This window comes from Branchiostoma floridae, chromosome 1 (assembly GCF_000003815.2).
Source record: "Branchiostoma floridae strain S238N-H82 chromosome 1, Bfl_VNyyK, whole genome shotgun sequence".
Taxonomy (NCBI): domain Eukaryota; kingdom Metazoa; phylum Chordata; class Leptocardii; order Amphioxiformes; family Branchiostomatidae; genus Branchiostoma; species Branchiostoma floridae.
In genome coordinates this window covers 3,779,407-3,793,036 of record NC_049979.1, presented here as the reverse complement: position 1 = coordinate 3,793,036, position 13,630 = coordinate 3,779,407, and the positions used below count along the sequence as shown (strand labels likewise).

Genomic DNA, 13,630 nt, shown 5'->3' with positions numbered 1-13,630 from the left:
ATCACCTAGAAAAGGCTGACAAACTTAACTGCTTGCCAGCAATTGCTCCAAGCTTTTTCGAAATTTCAGGACTGAAACAGGAAACATAGCATTTTTTTCCCTAGGCCTTAGTCTGTCTGGAGGCAAAGGAGTGAGGTGTGGAGATGAATTGAATTGAACACTCCCTACAACACCTGACTTTGTTGGCAATTTTCCACATGAGGATTTTATGTTTTGCTATTCATAACATTTGAGGATTCAAACTATTGAAATGTGCAACCTCTGAAGACCAACCTTTGGCTACCTACAATGAGTAAGCTGGAAAAAACCTCCTCATCAAAATAAAGCTCCAAGCAGATGGGAAGTTTTGGTTTATACATGTATTCTACTTCTATATTCTGCAGCATATTTTTTCATTTCTTAAGTTGTGCCGGCTTTACTTTAAGATGAAGAGATAAAGAAAGAAGCATCTCTTGGGAAAGGTACGAACTGTTGCATAATGATGTGTAAAATGTTGCAGCATCGCATCTGCTTAGAGATGATACATAACATGGTTCACAAGGATCAGATCAAAGACCTCAATAACAGATTAATCATCTAAATATCAAACCATGTGTAACATTGTTTTAAATCAACATGAAATACAATATGAACATTCAGAGGAATGGTATAACTGTTTGCAAAGTATTTTGGAGATTTAAGATTCAGATGTTTAAGTAACAATGCAAAATCTAAGACAACTATTCGATGTTTCAGCATGAAGTTAAGTCAACAAACGACTGATTACTAGTACCAAGTTCTGGGTAGTTTGATTCTATATCTACTCATATGAATATCTTGAGCAAAACACTACATACGCAGGTTCTCAGGAATAACTGAAAACTACCCCTTTCCTACTGACAGTTGTTATCTAGCTGTAGAGATTATTTTGTCGGTAAACATCACTTCACCTGGATGTCTAACCTTCAGAAATTCCTCTGACCTTCCTTATCATTTATAATTGGCAAGATTTGTACAACCTTTCAGACGATATTCCACATTAAATATCTAATATTTATCCTCTTGGTGAGAGCACATGTTGACTTTGGTTTCTGTAACATCTCCCTTTCCACTAGTGGCTCTGACTGATGACTGACTGAAGATATGTCAGGGCAATTAACAAAGTTCAAGGAGATAATAAAAGAGTTTTTTGCCTTTAACACCACACTTTTACATCTTGTATCACAATTTTCCAACTAAGGGGCAAAAAATCATTTTGAGGTCTCATTGACACCTACTCACATAACATGTATCAAATTAAGACAATCCATCGAGGCATTCTAGAGTTATCGTTCCCGCAGACAGACAGACACACAAACGCTGCCGAAAATGTAACCTTCTTGGTAATTACAATATCAATGGTTACAAAACTTCAATTTTCAATCATTGCTTGCCATCTAGTGGAAAGGGGAGTTACCTGTAAGATATTCCTTGTAGCTCAATTCTTGTGCTTCATTCAGTAATAAAAATAATCCGTCTACATATATTATTATATCATACATTACAGATATGATGGACACAGCAAAGTAAAATATGCCTGCGCATAATAGATATATCTATTCAACAACTTCCTTTCATAAAATTATTGATTGCAATTTTACAATTTCACACTTATCTAGCCCATACATATGATATAACACAGCTTTAACATAACGGAAAAGTACACATTCAGCCATAGGGGAATTTTACTGTACAATTTTTAGCCTAGCTATGGCTATCTGGTGGGTAGCAGAAAAATATTTTCAACCTCTGACCTAAGGTAAGGGCCACACCATTTTGTTTCCTTGGTTTTCAGAAATATCATTGTCTTGCAGTCAAGATGAAAACAGAGGGCTGGGAGGATAACTTGACTCTATTATTTTCTCTCTAAAACTGTGTACCAAGGTATGGTCAGCCCTCCCAGACTCTGTTTACATCTTGAACTGCATGATTTTCAGCATGAACCAAGGAACTAAGATGGCGCGGCCTACACTGTGGTTATCTTGATGGCAGGCTGCTTGTCCATCTCGAATCTGCGGACGCGGACGCGCTGCTTGTAGTGGTAGACCTTCAGGTAGTCCTTGAGCGACCCCGGCAGCCGGAGGCTGTTGATGCCGTCGTAGGAGGTGAACTTGCAGATGACGGACCTGCAGAGGGCCTGCAGGGGGAAGGTGAAGGGGCGCGGGAGGGGCGTGGTCAGCATGGGCTCGAAGAACATGCAGCAGTCGGGGTTCTTGTAGTGCTCGAGCAGCTGGCAGACGGTGGGCGCGGCGTACACCGCCGGGTCGTGCACGTCGAAGCTGAAGAGGTGGTTCCACTGCTCGATGCGCGCGTGGAGCGTGCGACCGTACCGCCGGAAGCTCACCGAGAACAGGAAGTCCTCCTGGGCGGAGTCTCTGAGGAGGAACGTGCCCTCCGGCTTGCCCTCGAGCACGTCCTCCGCCTCGTAGCGGTCCATGACGCCCCAGTAGTACGGCTGGTTCACGATGGTCACCATGTCCGGGACCAGGCAGTGGATGTAGTCGATCTGGGTGTGGATGCGGCGCGGCGTGAGCTTCTGCGCCACCTCGAAACGCCCGAACTGGTTCTGGTAGGTGTGCAGCGCCGGCTTGAACTGGCCGACCACGGCGCGAACCGCCTGGGTCCGCTCCCACGGCACCGTCAGCTTCTGCAGGTTACGGTTGATGAAGTCAGAGATCACCTGAGGTGGGGAGGTAGTCATGTGGTTAGGGTCGTTGACTTAGAATCTAAGGGTTTTGGGTTTAAATGCCTAGCAGGACCTTTGCTGTTTTTTTGGGAAGGCCACTTAACATCTAAATTTTTATTTCCCTCCTCATCTCAGGTGAAAATGTGTACCAAGCTTCCGTTAAGGATGTCCTCTTGGATGGGACATTTGTGAAGAACACCACCCTTGCTAAAAAGAGTAAGGGGGTACATCAAAGTTTGAGTGGATCAAACGTTACAGTCAGATTTTACACAAGTTTGTACCTACTGTACAAAACTCGTGTGTTAGGCCTGAAGGCAGTTACATTTCTGCTGAATCAGATATATTTCTATAAATAAACTGGTATATTTTGTTTCTGCTGGATGGTTTTTATGTGTTTATTGAATAAAATAACTTGAAAAACAAACGGACCTCATCGTGGTCGTGGTGGACGATGGTTTTCCAGATGCCGTCGGTGATGTCGGGCGGGTTGTACCCCGGGGGCGGGTCGATCCCCTCCTCGATGTCTCGCCTGCGGACCTGAATGAATGAATGGATGACTGGTTTATTAGCAACAAAACAAGTGCGCATATACATGTACATATCATTGCAGCTATACAAGGCTGAATTGGTGCATGATACATAAAATGATAAAACATTTGTTAAAAACTTCATTATTAATAAAGAGTCGTTTAACAATGATACAATAAAAGGTAGTGTGCTATTTTTGAATCTGGAAGATCTGCATCTAAACTGTGTGTAGATGTTCTTTGTTCGTAGTTCCCTGCCATGAACACTTCCCCGTTTTGGGGGTAACCAGCCAGAGAATAGTGGGGACTTGGACACAGAAAATGCAAATTTCAAACAAAGACTACGGTGTCTCAGTTACCTCCCGCATCATCTCCTCCTCGTCGTACACGGGAAACGAGTCCCGCTCCCCGTACGCGTTCCCGTCCGCTGGCTCGTCTTTCGGCGGCTCCTTCTGTGTCGGCTTGGGCGGGAGCTCCGGGAGTTCCTCGTACTTACTCTCCTCCCGGGCGGCCTCCGAGGACGGGTCCGCGCTGCTGAAGATGACTCCCGCGCCCAGGGGATGGTCCTCCGTCCTGGCGTATCTGTGGGGGGCATTGAGAGGAATGAACGCCATGAAAAAGACTGTCACAGTAAACAAACGCCATGAAAATGACTCCAGCGCCCAGGGGGTGGTCCTCTGTCCTGGCGTATCTGTGGGGGACACGGAGAGGAATGAATGCCATGAAATAGACTTTCACAGAAAACAAACGCCATGAAAAATAGAATTTTGCATCAACTTCAACTTCAAGAAAGATACACAAACTGTGCTTATGACTATATGACTAACTATTTTGATGTTTTGCGTGTTTCATTAATATTGTGTTTTACATCCTATTCCTATTTTTCATTCCAACACTGGCAACAGGGCAGGGCCCAGTTTGGGAATGTGATCTAATAGCTAAGCATAATTCACAGCAAAGCAATTCTAGATAAGCAATATATGACAAAGGTTTCCATATTTTCTTAGACACCTGAATGAGGTTAAACATGATAATGTTGGCTTTTGACAAATATATGGTTGTGAAGTTGCCCAAATGAGCTTCAAGTTTAACTGTGGGAAAATCATCAGGGGGCCCCTCTGTCAGGAAGCCATGACACCCTCGTTAGCATGGGACATGGCATTTACATAACAACACATGAACAATGGGCCAGTGTGAAATCCATTGTCATGTAGGTGAGGCAGATAGCACTCCCTGGGACCCCCTGTGATTAGTGATGTAAAACATGGGCCATTATCACACCACCTCGTCCTGGGGTGATTGATGGCTTCTGTTATTCAATTATGGCTTCTCTTTATGGCCCCATGTTGGAGGCAGGGTGTGAAAAGACAAAGCAAATGTTATTGAAACTGCCCCATAATGGACTCCTCTCACTTGGTCCCCCATTATGTATCAGATATATCTAGCTAGATTACAGGAAGCCTGCTTGTCTTGAAATTTTTCACTCAATTCTGCAGTCCTGAAATGTCACATGAATACACATAATTGACAAATCGTTTTGACCATTTTGTTCATTAGCCTGCCATCAAATCTACTGGTCTTTTTCTAAGGCTCCCAAACTAGTACTCACTCCCACTAAATAAGATTTCATTTTTTAATGCAACAGACTGTGACCAAGGAGCTTTTATCAGGAGGAGAGAGTATGAAGTTACCCGCCCGCTGTGCGGCTTTGTTTGGCCCGTTAAATCCCGCAGCGCCGGCTTTGTTTACTGCCCTGCGCGGCGCCCGTCTGATCTGATGTTCGTAGCGCCGGTTTCTATGCTAATGAGCCACGCCATTACGTCATAGCCCTCGAGCCAGCCCGAAGCCCGATCGGCAAGAGGCGAAGTGGGTCAGGTTTCCGACGATTCCCTTATTTGGAAAACTCGGCAGGCATGTGACTACGTCATCTTGCGGTAGAGCGCACAATGGCGGACAGTTTGATATGTTTCTCTTCGCCGTACAACAAACATGGGCCAGTTTAGGCCTATTTTCGCGGATCGAGGTCTGTTTTCTTGCGATAGAATTATGAATTTTCACATGTATTTTCAGATGGCTACTAAAAAAATATGACGTTTTTCTTCATTTAGCTGATATTTTTTCGTAACTGTTGATGATGTGCTCGGTAAAATGGCGTGTTCACTGTTGGTCGAACCTTGCTCATTTTTGTCGAACCACCCGTGTTTTTAGAGGATACATCGGGCCTGGAATAAGGTGAAGGTAAGGCGGGAGAGCATAGTTTTCATGGTTTTCGTTACGATCGGGTTTTCGTATATAATGTCTTGAGTTCTCCAGGCATAATTTTGAACTTTGTATTTGTATCGATTTATGAAATATATCTGTTGCATACTTAAAAAAACTTGGTTCCTGTGATCATTGAGTCAGGTTTTTCACAGTCATAATTAATCCTTGATTGTAGGAATATTACCAGTTTTTTTCGTAGACTTTGCCTCAGACAATTTTGCCTTTAGGCTTAGCCCGTACCCGAGCGGCGGCGCTGTCCGGTCGCCGTATGGCTTTGAAATTTCACCCTCAGTCAGAGAGAATATTGCCGCCGCTGTATGTATTCCGAAGTTACTCTTCTGTTCAACATCGTCGACAAAATCGCAAAAATCAGATCGCTACACACAATGTTTGTATCCCCAGGCCGCCCCACCATGAATGACCACAAAACAAAGGGAAAACAAAAGCTTGCGTGGGTGAAATGTATGCAGATGCGGGTTTTTGACACGTGGGTGTTAATCAAATTTTGTCGCCCGCTACGAACATAGCTGAATGGAAAAAAATTCTTGCTCTCTCCTCCTGATAAAAGCTCCTTACTGTGACATGCCTAGAATAAAAATGTTGGTGCACAAAAAAAATTCAAGACACAACATAAAGTCAACAAAACCCAAAATATCTATCTATTGCTATTAGATACCATGGTGTACCCAATTAAAATTAGGTGCACTGCTCCAACTTTGGGTTGAAAAAAGTGCATAATCAATAATATATACATATTACTTTCAGCCCCCAGTATTTGTTCACGGACATAATACGCGACAATCCAATCTCGTTGGGAGGTCTCGCGAGACTGTAATCTGGCCGCGCGCGCGCGTGATTTGACAGTCGGACGGTAACAGCCTTTAGCAGCCCAGCGGCTAACAATGGCTTCTCCCAGCATCGACTCGATCGTTGTGCTATTATTTGGCAACATCCGCCGGTAAATCGGCATGCCATGAGCAGATAATATTGTTGTGAACCTAGGGACTCGATATCGTGCTGTAAATTTGCAAATTTCTGGTCATTTTTCACAATTTTTGACGGGCGGTTTATGCTTGCTTGTCGTGAGAAAAACGTGCATATAGGCGCGTCGCCTTACTTGTAGTTACTCGGATAAGTTTGGCTCAAGCCGTAAATATATCCCACAAAAGCTTACAAGTACCATCATTGGATCCTTGTAGATCCAAACTCGTAAGACTTTCGGCGATTTTGACCGTAAATTAGTCGATGGCAACATATCGGCCTTTGGGAGTTTACGCGTACGTGAGATGGGGAGGGGGGCGTGTTTCCGTGTTCGTTTTGATCAAGACGGGGTCACTTTTCCGACTATGTCTATGATTTCAGTTTTCGCCGGATGAAACTCCACAAAAGCGTGAACATATCGATGTAGGGTCCTTCTGGGTAGAAATCTAGCATGGTTTCGGCGGCTTTGTGGGCAACTTTTTATTGGTTAACTTCATACGTGATGAGTGGGTGTGTCTGCAAATGTATAACGTTTGGCATTTGCTGTTCTTTTTCAGATCAACGCGTCGCGATCGAAATTCACATCATCAGGGAAATACTGCAAATCATATGGATGCAATAGCCGTATTTTATGTTTTATAAAAGATGTCTTAACATATGTTCTTACTCGATCTCGTAGAGCTTTGCAACTCGTGCTTTTGAGAAATGATAATTACATGTATATATCATTAGTGTTTTTTCCAAATGATAGACAAGTTCTCACAGCATTTACAGTATTGACGAAAATAAGCATCCGATAAGTAATACTTTTGGGAAATGGTAATGTTTCATACACATAATCATTGAAATGTACATTGTATTAAAATGTGAACTTTCAACATCTCTGACTGTTTTTGTGTGGCATAATTTTTGCAACAAATGAGACATCGTCCTACTCAGACCTAAGACAGGTAAGCCGTAAGGTGTCCACTTCCCTGTGCTATACATAGTAGTCCACTCTATTCTGCCGATGCAGTGGTCTGGACACTCTGCATCAACAACTTCCGAAGTCTTTCTTCATACATACCATAGAGTTTCTTACCTCCTTTGGCTCTTTGAGTGAACAGCTCCGGTAGTATGGCTGTTTTGTGAAAGTGGTCAAGCTTTGGGATATTCTTCTTCTGCCATTCTGAGTCTACTTTAATTCGTTCGCAGAATAAATTATCCCTGCCAAAGTAGACAACGAAGTCCGCCCAATTTAAGTTACAGCAATAGACATTCCCTTGCACTTGGTGGTGGTACCTGTGTGACGTCTTGAGTGCTGCACTGCTGTCTACCTTTGTTCTTTGGACTGCCTATTTTAGCATGCAGTAGATGTACACATTTCCCGTTAAAAAGTATAAAAACGCACATTTCTAATTTCATGTTCATGGTGAAATTATCCCTTCCGAGCTGTCTTTTTACCAGACAATCCCAGTGCTTAAGTAACGTGTTATCATCAAGTACATTTGGGGGGATCTTGAAAAATATAATGCATGTTGGCACTTTCTCTTCATTGACACACTTGGACTGACGGCTATTGCATCCATATGATTTGCAGTATTTCCCTGATGATGTGAATTTCGATCGCGACTCGTTGATCTGAAAAAGAACAGCAAATGCCAAACGTTATACATTTGCAGACACACCCACTCATTACATATTACGTTAACCAAAAAAGTCGGCCACAAAGCCGCTGAAACCATGCTAGATTTCTACCCAGAAGGACCCTACATCGATATGTTCACGTTTTTGTGGAGTTTCATCTGGCGAAAACTGAAATCATAGTCGGAAAAGTGACTCCGCCTTGATCAAAACGAACGCATATACGAGGAAACACGCCCCCCTCCCCAACTCACGTACGCGTAAACTCCCAAAGTCGATATGTTGCCATCGACTAATTTACGGTCAAAATCGCCGAAAGTCTTACGAGTTTGGATCTACAAGGATCCAATGATGGTACTTGTACGCTTTTGTGGGATATTTTTACGGCTTGAGCCAAACTTATCCGAGTAACTACAAGTAAGGCGACGCGCCTATATGCACGTTTTTCTCACGACAAGCAAGCATAAACCGCCCGTCAAAAATTGTCAAAATGACCAGAAATTTGCAAATTTACAGCACGATATCGAGTCCATAGGTTCACAACAATATTATCTGCTCATGGCATGCCGATTTACCGGCGGATGTTGCCAAATAAAAGCACAACGAATCTCTGAAGTTGACTCGATCGAGTCGATGCTGGGAGAAGCCATTGTTAGCCGCTGGGCTGCTGAAGGCTGTTACCGTCCGACTGTCAAATCACGCGCGCGCGCGGCCAGATTACAGTCTCGCGAGACCTCCCAACGAGATTGGATTGTCGCGTATTGGACGATTGTTTGTCAGAAGAAGAAATTTGACCCATCTATGTTGAAAGGGGTGAGGGATTTTGTCAGCCACACATTTTGTCACAGGACCCCTGACCCAGCAAATTATCATGTCAACAAACCTGACCTAGTGACCCCATGACCCTTCCCACCACATGGAAGTCCTACCCTGTTTACTTACATGTCCTACATGTAGTCTTTACCAGAACCAGAACCTAACCCCCCTTGGCTATAGTGAATGATTCACCACCCTGAGGGTAGTTTGGTAGTAGGCCTGTCCTACGGGGATTGTAGAATTTGGCAAAAAAAGTTGGGAAATTGACCAAAGGAGTCAGTCCACGCTTAGGCTCATATTTCCTGGCCTCTGGTGGCAAAACTCACCTGGCAAATAATTCTCCCTATAATAGCCAGCGTAGTCAGTCTGGTAGAGACTACAGTTTGGCCACCATGGAGTAACATTTGCCTGAGCAGTTACAGCAGACATGTTACCATTCCCATGTGATTGACTCTCCTGGCCAATTTTTCACCCTAACCAAGAATTCTACAATCCGTAGGATGGCCTGGTGGAGGCTACATCAGTACATGATGTACACAGCACGAGTCTGCTATCGTTCCTGGTGATAGGCAAATACACTGTACATGTACGCTCAACATTTAACACTACACAAAACAGTAGTAGCTCTTTTAGACAGGGAAATCTGGTGGGGCTGGGAAGTTGGGAGTTGTCGTCACTTCCGCATGTTGCACGCGCGGATCCAGGGGGAGGCGCGCCAGGCGCGCGCCTCCCCCTTCAGCTGGCAAAAAAAAAAATTAGCAAGATAAACCCAGGCTACTAGGGGTCTTCAGAAGTTATGCTAGGAATATTGACAACGTTATAAAACTAATTCGCTTATTTGAAAGGAGATTTTCTGGTAATTATTTAGAGAAACTTGCAGTTTGCAATTACTAGTGGGTCTTTCGAGTCACGTAAACTTACGGTAAAGGCCCGGGTCGCGACCGCATTAATTTCTCCCCATGAAACTGGTGGGTCGCTGTAAGCCAAAATCGGCGCTCAAAGATATAGAAAGAGCGTGAAAATTTTGTAAGATCTCCAGAAAATCAGCGGAATTTAATTATTTTTGATAAACTGGGGATTTCTATCGTCCGTCATCAGAGAGACGCAACCGGTCGACCCCGCCTTGGGAAAATCGGCGTCGTGCGCCGACACCCCCCTCCCCACTCCAGTTCTGATCAGTCGCCGCAATGACCGTGCTGAAGTTTTTGTTGTCATTTTCCCCCGATTAATCGTCATCAATTGCCACCGCAGAAGCAAAAAGAGTCCGAAATATATGCAATTTCAAATGCGTAAGACACTTTCAAAATCGTCTCCGGCAAGCCGCTCAGATCCCACGAGATTTCTATGCGATTTTATAGGAGCGCGAGCCGCTTCGCGGTGAAAGGCAAATTGGCAGCCAGGTACAAATAATTTTGCGATATTGTTTGTGTAGCGTGGCGTCATTTATGAATATTGACAAGGAGGAACTAGCCTTCGTTAGGTTTGTTAGGTAGTTGATAAAAATAGTAAAAAAATGTCCCTAACGTGAACTAGACAGCCACAGACATGACAAAAAGTTAGTGTTCGTTTGCTTCTCAAATTTGCTCAGAGATGGCTCTAAAATGCACCAGAGAGCCTCTATTTCTTAAAATTTTTCTGGGGGAGGCCCCCCATACCCCCCCAACGAGAGGGGGAACCCCCCTCTCGTGCTCTCCCCCCGCGCAGCTTGCGCTGCGCGGCCGCGGCCTTCGGCCGCGTCATGGTGCGCGCCCCCCCCTTAGCAAATTTCTGGATCCGCCAGTGTGCTGGATTTCCACTTAGGCGGGTTGGTTTTGTGGAACAGTTCAGAAACCACAAATGGGCACCTTGTATTGGCAGGGATCAACTTTGTGGTCTCTACTTATCAAGCTTGGGGTTTAGAAACTTCTCTGTGGGCGCATAACAGGAAGGAACATAGAAAGTGCTGCTGTTTTGTTTCATCAGAAGTAAATGTTTTCAGGGGATTTTTGTTATCATACTGAACGTTGCTGGAAACGAGATAAAAAATCACAATATCAGTGTGCTGTATCAGAAACCATAGCGAGCTGCTGGGGAGCCAAAACCTTTCCACTGATTCATAGGTTGTGTTCATGTTGTCTTCTTTCTGTTTGATCTCAGTCGAAGCATGACCCTTTTGTTCAGTTAGTGAGTTACCATCCTTGAAATTTGTAATACACATGTACTGAACAGAGAACAATAACAATTTTCACCACTAGCTCAGACCTCCAACCCCAAGTACTCTTGTACATCCCCCTGTGAGGTTAACATTGGCAGCTGCAAGATTTTACCAACTGGCGTGTACTGTAGATGCATTTACTTTTGCATTGGTTTTCTTTTGAGGGAGACAGATATTTTTTTCATGCTGTTTTAAGTTCTCGGCTGAAAGAGTGCATTCTGCAGTACAGTAGAATTACAATACACATTTGCGGCATTATGATTTTCTGGGTGTCTTGAAAATAAAGCAATTAGGAACATCTCAGTATGTACAGTATGCTATGATTGGTAGAGAAGTGGAATTGAAGACTAGCATCTAAAGACTACTAATGCACTGATTCAACATTGCCTGTTGTAATGTAAGACATCTAAGAAACTGGGGCACACACGTAATAATCTCTCCTTTGTGAGCACCTAATTGTAATCTCCAAACAGATAAACCTGCCGGGGTTGTCATTGTGTTAGTCTTTTGCAGCCTTTTCTGTGGTCCATCATTTATCCCTCTTTTTTTTCTGCCTTTACTTTATCCTCGAAAATGCTCCAATCGGCCATCCGGGCCGCTTTTCGTGGAGGTCGAGTTGGGACGAGTATCAGGGGTCAAATGATAATAATCACAAAATGATATCGATCTCTAGTGGCATTGGGCTGAGAAGTAACAAAGGCTTAAAAAGGTGAAGAAACAGAAAGTAAATGTTTCAAATACTAAAATACTAACTAAGAGTAAGACTGAACCTAATCCTTTCATACATCTGCTTGGAGAACTCTTCCCTATTTCCTGCTTTCTGACAAGGAAATTGCCCCAGTTATTTTATGAGAATAATGCAGCTCCCAGATTTTTTGTTGCCACCACATTCCACGAAGAAACGAGATCCGTTTCCACATTGTTCCCCACATTCCACGCACTTGTAATGCTCTCAGAAACCTAAACGATTTCTAAAGGAAGCCCAGGACAATATGGTAGCGTGATTTCAGAACAAAAATAGATCACCAAGTTACAAAATGCTGCAGCTATCGTGTTATGGTTGTTATAAACATAACAACAACACATTCCGAGAGTACATCGCACAGACAAGAATACTAGCACCAGACTATTCCAGTTTGGACAGGATTTGGTGAAACTGAAAGTAGTGAAAGTACATTTATACAGGAAGCATGTTCCCACCGTGCTTGATAATCTCTATGTTACCTTGTACAGACGCACCCATTTCTGTTGGGTCTGGTCGGTCCCTCCTCACAAGGAACCTCGCCTCCTTGGTCAGACTTTCTCCTGAACTTGTCCTTGATGGATAACGTCTTCTTTACGGGACTGGGGCCTGGGTCGGACCCTTTGCGTTCCTTATCCTTGTCTTTCTCCTTAGACTTGGACTTGTCTTTCGCGCCTTTTCTCCGGAATGGCATATTTGTTTTAGGACGAGCACCTAAGTCCTTTGGTGGTTGTTTGGTGGCTTCTTTTTTGTCCTCCTTGCCCGCTGTCGGGCTGGGATCGTCCTGTTTGCTGGTATCGGGCGCCTGTTCGCTTGGCTGCGGGGCGGGTTGGTCTGCCTGCCCGCCGCCCTGTGGTGGTTCCTCCTGGTTAGAGTTGGGGGCTGAGGCCATGGTCGGGTTCCGAGTATTCCTGTGTCGGTTCCGCTTGAACACGGAGAACTGTGGGGGGAAAGCAGAAGGGGCGTGAGGCTCAACAACAATGGGGAGTGACTCGCGACAGTGGGAGAAGAAAAGGTCAGGATTTGTAATGGTAAAATTCAAGTGCATTCCGCCGAGCCACCCACCATGTCCACTCTCCGGCCACCCTGCAGCAAGCCGCCGGACCCCGCCTCCCAGCGTCCCGGGGTCGGCAAGGCGGCGCACGATCCCCTCGGGAGGACCCGACGACGTTCCCGAGGATCCTGCCTGCCCTGTGTCGTAACGTAGCAGCTGGAAAAGACGTGACGAGGCCGTTTTCAGTTCCTCATTCTCCCACAGCTGCTTCTGCTTCTCGTGACCGCACTCACGGATAATCCGGAGAATATTGGCGACGTCACTTCCGGCTGCTCTCGGCCCCAGGGCATTTATTACACAAACGTGAAATAACACATCTCAAAACTTTGAATCCGATACTAATTTAGGATGTACAGAGTATCTAGTGCATATTAAGATGTCTGTGTATATTTCATAACATCAAAACGTGTGTGTAGTGATTTATGGAATGAAAACATGCTTAAAATACACCCGATATTATTATTATGATGGAGTCACGTGACCTGGTCACTTGTTCCCAGGGTGAAAGTGAAATTGCTCAAAATGGCGGCGGTTCGTTAAGGTTTGCAGAACTGTCGGGGTTTGCAGATGAAAACTGCCCTTTGTCCCCCTTGACTGGCCTTTGACAGTGTCTACTAGAGGGAGAACCTGTCTCCACAAGATACGTGGGGAGTTTGAGTACACCAGAGTGAGGAAGGAAGGCGTTTGGCTCATTGAGTTGAACCGAACGAAGGTCCTGCCTGAGTGA

At 44.5% G+C, this 13,630-nt stretch overlaps 1 protein-coding gene across 2 annotated transcripts; it reads right to left on the bottom strand.

The window, feature by feature from the left end:
* Nucleotides 1-1,918: 1,918 nt before the first annotated feature.
* LOC118429981 (suppressor of cytokine signaling 5-like) lies at nt 1,919-13,286 on the bottom strand. Of its 2 annotated transcripts, none has more exons than XM_035840643.1 (5): nt 12,915-13,286; nt 12,347-12,789; nt 3,591-3,813; nt 3,134-3,241; nt 1,919-2,698 (listed from the first exon to the last, which is right to left on the bottom strand). In XM_035840643.1, the coding sequence occupies exons 1-5, from the start codon at nt 12,915-12,917 to the stop codon at nt 1,985-1,987; spliced, it is 1,491 nt and encodes a 496-aa protein (XP_035696536.1). In that variant the 5' UTR covers nt 12,918-13,286; the 3' UTR covers nt 1,919-1,984. The 2 variants fall into 2 exon arrangements, with proteins under 2 accessions (XP_035696536.1, XP_035696527.1); XM_035840634.1 differs by having other exon boundaries at nt 12,332-12,789; nt 12,915-13,285.
* Nucleotides 13,287-13,630: the final 344 nt, after the last annotated feature.

Excerpts from the sequence above, each read along its gene's own strand:
- LOC118429981 (XM_035840634.1), bottom strand. Across the intron at positions 3,814-12,331 it reads AATGGGTGCGTCTGTACAAG|ATACGCCAGGACGGAGGACC; the intron begins GTAACATAGAGA and ends TGCCCCCCACAG. Across the intron at positions 3,242-3,590 it reads AGGAGGAGATGATGCGGGAG|GTCCGCAGGCGAGACATCGA; the intron begins GTAACTGAGACA and ends TCATTCATTCAG.